The 9,365-nt window shown below is 43.3% G+C and overlaps 1 protein-coding gene across 1 annotated transcript; it reads right to left on the bottom strand.

Annotated features, from left to right (window-relative positions):
• Positions 1 to 6: 6 nt before the first annotated feature.
• On the bottom strand, positions 7 to 7,780 carry naa30 (N-alpha-acetyltransferase 30, NatC catalytic subunit). The gene is made up of 4 exons (XM_071478853.1): positions 6,702 to 7,780; positions 5,692 to 5,815; positions 5,348 to 5,403; positions 7 to 3,944 (listed from the first exon to the last, which is right to left on the bottom strand). Exons 1-4 carry the CDS (start codon positions 7,566 to 7,568, stop codon positions 3,807 to 3,809), a joined length of 1,185 nt encoding a protein of 394 aa, XP_071334954.1. The 5' UTR covers positions 7,569 to 7,780; the 3' UTR covers positions 7 to 3,806.
• Positions 7,781 to 9,365: the final 1,585 nt, after the last annotated feature.

Consider the following 9,365-nt stretch of genomic DNA (forward strand, 5'->3'; position numbering starts at 1 on the left):
AGATAACCCAGTTTACAGCATTAAAAAAATCAAATAATTTATTTCTGTGTTCTTTTTCCACATTAAATAAAAGCTATCGGACATTTCCAGATCAAAATCAAGAGAGGGGACAGGGAAGAGGAACAGGGGAAACAGAAATCCGACATGCAAAAAAACCTTTTACTCTCCCCTTTGCACACTTTGTGGATGGCGGTGGAGGTGGTGCTGGCCGCCCTGAAAAGACTGCAGGTAGCCCCTGTGGTTGGTTGGTTGGTTGGTTGTGGGGACCATAGCATGTTGTGGTGCAGTATGATAACCAATACAAACGTTAATTATCTGACCAACAAACTGGTTTCTGGGGGAATTTATAATTGTAAATGTAAACTGACGGATGTAGCTTTGGGTGAGGATAGAGAAGTGGGGTTGGGACTGCAACCTGGATAGCACAGTTGACGTCCAGGATGACGGGGAAAAAGAAATAACTGCCTCTGACATCTGTGAACACTGAACTGGCATGTCAAATCAAAACTTAATCCAAATGGAGAGGAGTCATTGTCAGAGAGAGCTGGGTAAAACTATGCAACACCACAAGCCATGGCTACAAACTGATATTGATGACAAAGCCCTTCAGTCTGTGATGATCTAAACAGAGCCCTTTGGCTCACTGTGGCAGGCTGTAATGCCCATATATCTACTGGAACTGCCAGAGTTTCACAGGATTAAAACAAAAAGATTACAGACCCTTTTCCTTCAAAATCTAAAACACCTCTTCATGCTGAAAGAACAAAATGGGATAATTTGTTATGGTGTAACAAATCCAGTCTATTCATCCATCAGTAGTCAGTGTAAAAGAAGAAAAGGCCCGTACAGTGAAAGGACACAGAAGAATGGGCAAACACGTGTCAACAGAGACAGAGGATTTAAACCTCCAGAATAAATCAGGAGAAGTTTAAACAGGGTGATTATTGAAATCTAAATGGTGTAAGATGAGCAGCAAAAAAAAAAAAAAAAAAAAAATTGTCGTTCAGGGTCTAGGTTGTTTGCGTATGCTCATCACATCTCTGGTTGGGCTAAAGTAGCACAGAAATTAAAAATAAAACACAAATCCGATAAATCAACCCAAATCGCCCCCTTTCCCAAGTGATGATTCACCAAAGAAAACATGCTCTCAATATATCCCATGAATAGAACAACACTCGTATACAAATCTGAAAAAAAAAGAAAAGAAAATAGGTCATCTGATCCATTGTTCCAAATGCACACAGACACAAACTTACATACACAGGCTGTTATGTGGGTGGCAACTCTGTAAACATCTACTCTCCCTTCCAGTCCCGGGCTCCTGGGATGAAATATCTCAGCTGAAAGGGGAAATAAACCCAAAACATGAACAAGATCCTGTAGTGTCATTCAGAGACAAGCTCATCTGTCCTTAAATCATTAAATCATACAAGGCTGGAGACTTGTTTGTTGTGCTGTCAGTATTTGTAGCAGATTGTACTCAGATTTTCAGTCGTTTTCAGCCACACGGCAGTGTCTTGGTGGTGCTTTCCACTCTGAATGTTGTAGGCTGGATAAAAGCACACAGATGTCCAATTGCATAATTTGAAACACTACAAGGAAAACAGAAACTGCATTTTGTTTCCCAATTTGACTTTGAAAACAATCCAAGCTGATTTAGGGTTTATTCTCCCCTTAACTATGAACTACTCTGTCTCCTGCCTTCTGTATAACACTGAGCACTAACTTGAAGCCTGGAAAGCTAAAAAAAAAACAAAAAAACAAAAACAAAAACAAAAACAAAAAAAGTGCGCTTTTGTTCCTTCCTATTACTAACAAGTCCTGTTGTCCTCATTAGGCTGGAACAAAACACAGCACCATAAAAGGCTCTGATTTTCCTGTGCAGGGGCCTCTGAAAGTAGAGAAATAAAAGTCTATCAGAACAGATCCACACCGTTGTCAAAATAACAGGACACGCACGGACACATTCATACGTTCACATGCACACTGCAGCAATTTCCAAAGAAGTGCATCTGATCTTTGTTCATTTTACTTTTTAGGAGACAAAAAAAAGCGACTGAAGCAAACTTTCTTTGCCATGATTAGTGTGGATTGAAAGGTCCAGGTGCCTCTGTGACGTGTTCTGGGCTGCAGATCTTAAAATGTTAGCGAGGTTGGTTGTGCATTGAGTCAGGGCACCTGGGAAGTGCATTGTGGACTCAGCCGCTTACGGCAGCGTGAGGTTATACAGGTGTATAGAAGTATATCTAAATAAACTGAAGGCGAACAAAAGAATAAAATATAATCTGCTAAGAATACTTAACTATTTTCCTTTTTATCAAGAGATAAACACACACACACACGCACACACAGCATACTCAAACAGGAATCCAGCATATGTAACACTTTGCCTCCGGTCTGGTGCTGAGAGCAGACCAGAAGTGGGCCGAGGCTGCGGTGCGTCGCCTGTTAGCAGGCAGATCACTGCAGTCGTGGCCGAGAGCTCTGATGGATTGAGTGGCACTTGCAATGAGGAGAATCAGACAGGTAATATAAAGGAGTAAACTCAGACGGCTAGGAAAGTTTGACTGCACCATCGTTGGCAAGAAATGTCTTTCAAAGACTCCATTTTCTCCTTTTTGGGAATTTTGCAGTGGCTGGCAGTGCATTTGGGGAAAACAAGCTCTGATCTGCAAAAATAGGAAGATAAAAATAAACCCATACTCCGTCAGGGTTTGATGATGAGAGATTTAGTGAAGGACAATGAAGCGAAAAAGGTGGCGGATCCACCGGCTGGGCAAAGTTTGATGTGCTAATGGAGTGATTTGTTTTCGATCAACTGCTCTGCACCGACATGCTTACACCAAACAGAGGAAGGGGGTTGGAGGGTGAGCCTCAGACTGGGTTAATCAACACACACTCTTCACGCTTATTCCCGCACTCACATTAAAATAAATGCATGCATATCTTTACAGGCTTCAGTCCTGGAGGCTGAGGCAGGTGATGGAGACAGCAGCAGGGAGCTGCTGCTGCGCCCACTGGACAGGATGGGAAACAAAAAACACACAACGCTACGCACAATTCCAACCAAGCATGCGCTCACACAGTCACGCAAACACGTTCACTTGCTCACAGCGAAGTCAACCACACCACATACACATGCACACAAAAACAAGCCAAACACTCGCTTTACCAAAAAAAAAAAAAAAAAAAAAAAACATGAGGCGGTACAAACACGCAGTCATACTATAGCTTGTTCCATCCCCCGTCCAACTTACATGGTTAAAAAAGAAACACAAAAATAAACTCCACAAATATTTTCTTCCCAGTCTGTTTATACCGGCCTGCTTCCTTGTTTCACGTGGTTTTCTTTAAGTCCTGTTTTGTCCTGTGTTCTGGAGAAGGATCTGGTGTGGTGCTGGGTCCTCTCGCGGCATCCATGCTTGAAGGTCAAAAGGTCATCTAGTTCCCAGTCAAGGTCATCCCAGAGACCACCCTCACTCACCCCTTCCTCGTCACAGAAAGTATCAGGGGCCCCTTCATGAAAACATCAGGTGGGATTTCAGTCTGTTTCTGCCTAAACAACAGTTGTTCAGAAGTCAAGGACAAAAAGAGAGTGTGGCTGCATGTCTATGCATACCTATGTGCATACTCCTTATGGTTGTACACAGGTGTGAGTGTGTGTGTGTGTGTGTAATGTGTGTGAATGTGTGTGTTTGTGTATATAAGAGTGAAATGACCAGGGCAGAGCTGAGGCTGTCAAGCTGATAGTGTAGGAGGTGAACAGCACCCGCTGTCCCGTCCTCCCCCGTCCCCTCTTCGTTTCTTTAGCGGAGCCAAAGTTTAAGCCGCAGCGCGTCCACTCCGTTCAGGTAGTATCTGAACAGCCGCTTGTCTCTGACAAAACCCAAGTTCTCGTACAGCTTCAGGGCTGATTTGTTGGTGATCTCAGTCTCCAGTACAACCTGGGGACACACAGATGGACACGTCAGAGCTTTGTCTCGTAAGTGAGAAGACAGACTGGTGTAACATTCACTGCTTTTTCCAGGACTGTCACAAATTGCATAATTATGCTTATTCTGGTCTGTTTGTGAGGCTGCAAATTAGCTTTAAGACACCTGACTTCTTAGATGCTGTGTGTAATTTGGGGACTCAGCTGTTACTGGTCAGTAACTAGCTTCATTGAATAAGCTAGCTGCTCATTACATCACGATTTCTAATTTTCCTTTTCCCTGTGGGTTAAATACACACACACAGAAAGTGTAAACAGAATAGTTTTCAAGTTACTGTAATGTAATCTTTGAGGTAGCTAGGGCTGGCTGTTTCCACCTGCTTCCAGTCTTTATGCTAAAGTAGGCTAACTACAAAGGCCAACAGCTGTATTTCACATACAAAACAGAAATGTATCTTCCTAATAAAACTCAGGAAGATAGCAGATAAGAAAACCTCCCAAACTTTTGGAGTATGTTTGTACATACAAATCATGCACTGCCTGTAAAAAAAAAAAAAGATTTTGTTAAAAACAAAAAAAAAAAACCCACAGAAACATGGTGAATATAATAGAGTTGTTTTTTTTTTGGACACAAAGTCTTAAATCAATGTCGGGAAAAAAACCCTTGAGTGACCTGTCCAGGGTGTACCCGACCTTTTCCAGGCCAACCCCAAAGGCTAAGCGACATAGCTAATGGATGGTTGGAGTAAGGTCATCAAATACAGTCTACAACAGTCAAAGATATGGTGTCATTATGTAGTAATGGTTGCAAGATGGGATCGTTTAGCAACTTTTTTGTTGGTGCATTCAAAGCAGGTCCAGTGACTGAGCTGTAAGAGTCAGATGTTGAAATGCATTTAACAGGCAAAGCAGTTGGCAAATCAAACTCTGTATTTGGTAGTCCAGAATAACTACAGGTGCTTGAGAGGACCAAAAAAGCTATAAACCAGTGGTGGCCTGGAAAATCAATCATTAGATCTTGAGGCATTGAGACTAACTGTGAAGAAAAGATATACTGGGGTTAGGCAAACACAAACCTAAAAAAGGAAAATAAAGACCCAAATGCCAACAGTAAAGATATGGTTTATTTCAATCAATTTCCAATTTGTGTCCATTTAATGAATTACCTGTATTTTCTAGGAACTTTTGGTTTATTTTTCTGTACAATCTGGTCTAGTACATGCGTGAATGTCCTTTATTGTATATGTTAACATTGTGATTGAAGAGGCTGGCCCACAGTTTGCAAATGTGTGCCAATGTCAGTCATAAAGTCCGTGCACAGCTGCATGAGCACATACTGTAAGTGTGTTTTAGGATTTTAGACTTAATCAAAAAGTGAATTGATTGAGCCATTCTCCAGGGGGGAATTGGTCTTACCTCGTCACAGTCACCCTCCACCATGGCATAGATGGCCTTCTTCACCAGATTAGTACCTGAAATAGAGGAGCTGAAGTCAGTGACGGCATGCCATTAAACTAAACACAAAGACTTAGATGGATAACACTTGGTTTTTCTTTTTCTAGCCTGAAAACTGATGGTCTAAGTAAGGCAAAGGGTAAACAATGTCACTTAAGCTTAAAGTATAAAGTTACACGTCAGTGCACAGTGTATGTCTTATCTAAATGTCACATTTGCATAAGAGATTTGGTTGTCAAAGAAAGCACGAAAAATGCTTCCACGCAACTTGGTCTCCGGTCTGCATGATGAGGGCACAGACTCACCGATGCTTTTCCTTCTGTGTTTTGAGTCCACGGCCAGCATGGCGATGTAGCCACGACGGAACATTTTCTTATGCATGTCAAGCTTACATACAATGGCTCCAACACACTCCTGTTCCACCATTGCCTGTGACACACACACACACACACACACACACACACACACAGAAGCAAAATAAACACATACATCAGTTAGGTCCTCTGGGTGTCTACTAGGGTAGCTGCTGAAAGCCTAGCAACAATTCTTGTACAGCTCCTGTCAACCTGCCAGTTCTGCCGGCTCTCTGAGCTGACCTCTGACCTTTATTTCATGACACTTCCTCTTATGTCACATGCAGCGTGCCAGACAAACTGGAACTGGGAAGTTTACGACCTTGAGGCTCAGGGGATAAACAAAGAAAGGACAGCGTTTTTCAAAGTAAAAAACCCTGACTGGACACTGTAGATGCAAGAGGAAACACCCACCTAAAGCACATTGCTCTCTACTGAAACTGAAAAGTGAGGGTTATAAAACACTGATTCTGCTTGAATTCCTGTACACAGATGTCTGGACAAAAGACCCTGACATCAGTGATAAACACTGTCAGGGCAAGGGAGCTTTTCTTCATTTGACAACTATATCATCAGGCTAAAATCCACAAAACTAACAAGGCTCCGTGACAGAAGAACGGTTGTTGTACCTTGTCAACACAATAGATTAGGACTAGACAAATTCCAAACCAACATACTATCAGTGAGACATTTACATACATGTGTGTGTATGTGTGTTTAAACTGAGTGTGTTTGTCTTCAGTACATAGCTGCACTATGTTTGGCTGCCTTTGAGACACACTGACAGGTGATGGGAAGCTATGAGCATGTGGTCACACCCAGGTCCAGTAATGCTATGCAGATTCAGGTAACAAGTCCGCGGAACAGGGGGGTAGTTCACACTATATTTTGACCTGATGAACAAAGTTACAGTAAATACGGGCATTTCCTTCACATTGACAGGGTTTCAGTGTCATACTCACCAGAAAGCAGAGCTGCGGCCAGTTGTGGATGAAGTACCTGTACGTATAAATTGAATAAGGCTCAGACAAGTCCTTGGTGATCAATCTCATAATCCACGGCATCTGAAGCTCCGACTCGTAGCGGACATATCGGATGCCGTGACTTTCCTCTTCCGCTCGGCCCGGGGAGCTGTTCAGGTCGAGCCGGGCCAGCTCTGCGGTTGGCGGCTGCTGCTGCTCCAGGTCAGCGGGGCTGTCCTCTCCGCCGGGCCCGGCAGCGTCCGGCGGCTCGTCGCTCGGCGGTCTCGGCGGCTCCGTGTGGTCAAACTCCTCTTTCCCTTCGTCCTCGGGGTGGCTGTGGGCCGCCTCAGTTCTTGTGTAACCCGGCATCCCGTTCACGCTATTGTTAACCAGGGGAGAGTGACTGCCGTTTTTGGAGAAGGGGCTGTGGCCTTCGTGTTGGCAATGCTCACTATTGTTTCTAGCGGCCGGAGCCCCTTCACTGCTGCCGCTGCTGCTGCTGTCACAGTTGTCCACGGACGGTCTGGGATTGTCAGGTCGGTTTCCTGTGTGTTGGTGGCTGTTAGCGTCCTCTGAGGGGCTGACCAAGCCGTTTAGCTGCTGCTGCTCCCTCGCTTGCATTTTAAGGTGCAGCGCCGCCGGGCTAGCTCGGGCTAGCATGTTTTTCTGCTTCTTCTTTACGGACCTTTTCACTTCGCTTACCGGCTGAGACTTCTTCCCTGTACCGGCGGGGACACAGTCCTCCCTGTGGCAGGCCGGCTCTTCGTCTCCCCCCGCCGGCTCCGCGCTCCCAGCCCCGGGGAAAGGAGGAATTTCAGCCGGGGATGCAGGCAGTGCGCTACTAGGCCCAGGCGGCACTGTGGCCATCCCACCGCATTAAGGTGGAGATTCACGCTTGGAAAACGTCGAACACAATTTCATCCACAAGGCGAATGGATATACAAACAATATACAAGTTAGTTCACCGAATATTGCGTAAATCCGAGGACTTTTGAGGCGATAACGTATCCGCTGGCGACGTTTGTCGCTGCTTTCTCCTCGGTTTCCCTGCTGCCGCAAAGTGCTGTCGCAGCAAACGCCATTGCAACAGCAGACAGAGACGTTTTACGACAGCGGTGTAACGCATGACAGATGCACGTTTTTTCAGGCGCTCGAACCGATTAGTTACTGACATGTACTTTACATCTGGATGGATTTATTTTATTTCCGTACTCAGTCGTTTTAGTTTTATCTACTTTTATTTTCATTTTCCTTCTATAGTAACTTCCATTCTCAACTTACATCAAGAATGGAGGTAAAATCTCTCAAACTAATGCAACAGATTACAAAAAGTAAGAAAGAAAAACAAAAGTGAGGGAAACGCGACACATTACATAAAGATCATATTTTTTTACATTGGTCTTAAGCCTTTAATTTTTATTTTCTGTCAGCTTATTACTGTATTTGAAACATATACAACCATTGTTCACAGAATTTTATTTAATTTTATACCACTTAAATATGGGACCTACATATTGAATTTGGGTTACAACCTATTATACGTTGGACTATTTTAAATTGTGAAATTTGAGTGCATGAAAACATCAGAGGTGATTCTGGGCAGCGCAAGATCTGTGGATCTACTCTCTTACCAGCAGAGGACGCCAATATGAAGATCTCTTTTCTCTCTTTTAACAACACCACTGCAGTTTCTCCAGTAGATGTCGCCAGTAGATTAGTTTCCTTCCTTGTCAGTTTACTACTACCTCCTTAGCAGTAAGTATGAGTTTGTTTCAGGTTAGTTTATCTTGAGTAATATCCAGAAAGTGAGACTCAACAATCCACTACTTTGCAGAGGGACAATGTCCTTCTCCATACTTAGTGACAGCTGTATCTGTGGGTCATTTGCTGACTGAGGTATAACACAGGCCACAACAGTCAATTCATTTAAACCCTGCTCTGCGTTGAGTGGGTTTACATTATTTCAGAGCTCCAGACAGCAGACAGCAACTGCCCTCAAGTCTTAACAAGGTTTCTGAAAAAATCACTGCAATAATCCAAGTTTTCGACAGCCCAAAGACACATACATGGTCAGTATGTGTGGTGTGGTTTTGGCCTTGGATGATGGAGTTAATGGACAACAGAGAGCGGTGCATTCTGGGAGGGAGACTCCCTGGTTTAGGCTGTAGCTGCTCTGAGGTGGGAAGACATCATCAATCTCAAGTCTCCAGCTGCCATAAAAATCACAACAATCACAAAGTAAGACGTAGGGAATATTTTCATCATAACATACAGCTATTATTATTACATCATCCATTAGAATAATAGAAAATGTTTGTGTTTGTGTAGTAGCTACAAATCTAACAAAACCTTCTCTACACAGCTCCTACAGATGGTTTTCAGCCACAGATATTTTTTGTATTGGTCATGTACAGTAAAATAAAGTAAATAAATAATACCTAACATATTTATCAAGGATGCGCCTGTCTGTGTCCTTACATGTTGTATGTTGGTACCTTTCCTCTAAATGGAAAAAATACATTAATGGTGAATTTTCTTATTTTTATTTGAACTGTGGCTGTTCAACAGCCTATTTGCCACAGTGTGAAAGGAGCTTGCCAGTTGGATATGACATGTAAATCATGCAAATCAAGTCAGACTTGACTGGACTTAACCCTCATCAGA

Source organism: Trachinotus anak, unplaced genomic scaffold, assembly GCF_046630095.1.
Source record: "Trachinotus anak isolate AG129_WGS33_773 ecotype Australia unplaced genomic scaffold, CSIRO_AGI_Tana_v1 ptg000005l, whole genome shotgun sequence".
Taxonomy (NCBI): Eukaryota; Metazoa; Chordata; class Actinopteri; order Carangiformes; family Carangidae; genus Trachinotus; species Trachinotus anak.

Coding starts and splice junctions, on each gene's coding strand:
- naa30 (XM_071478853.1), bottom strand. CDS start 7,568: ATGGCCACAGTGCCGCCTGGGCCTAGTAGCGCACTGCCTGCATCCCCG. Junction 5,816..6,701: donor GGCCGCAGCTCTGCTTTCTG/GTGAGTATGACA, acceptor TGTGTGTCACAG/GCAATGGTGGAACAGGAGTG. Junction 5,404..5,691: donor ACACAGAAGGAAAAGCATCG/GTGAGTCTGTGC, acceptor CCTCTATTTCAG/GTACTAATCTGGTGAAGAAG.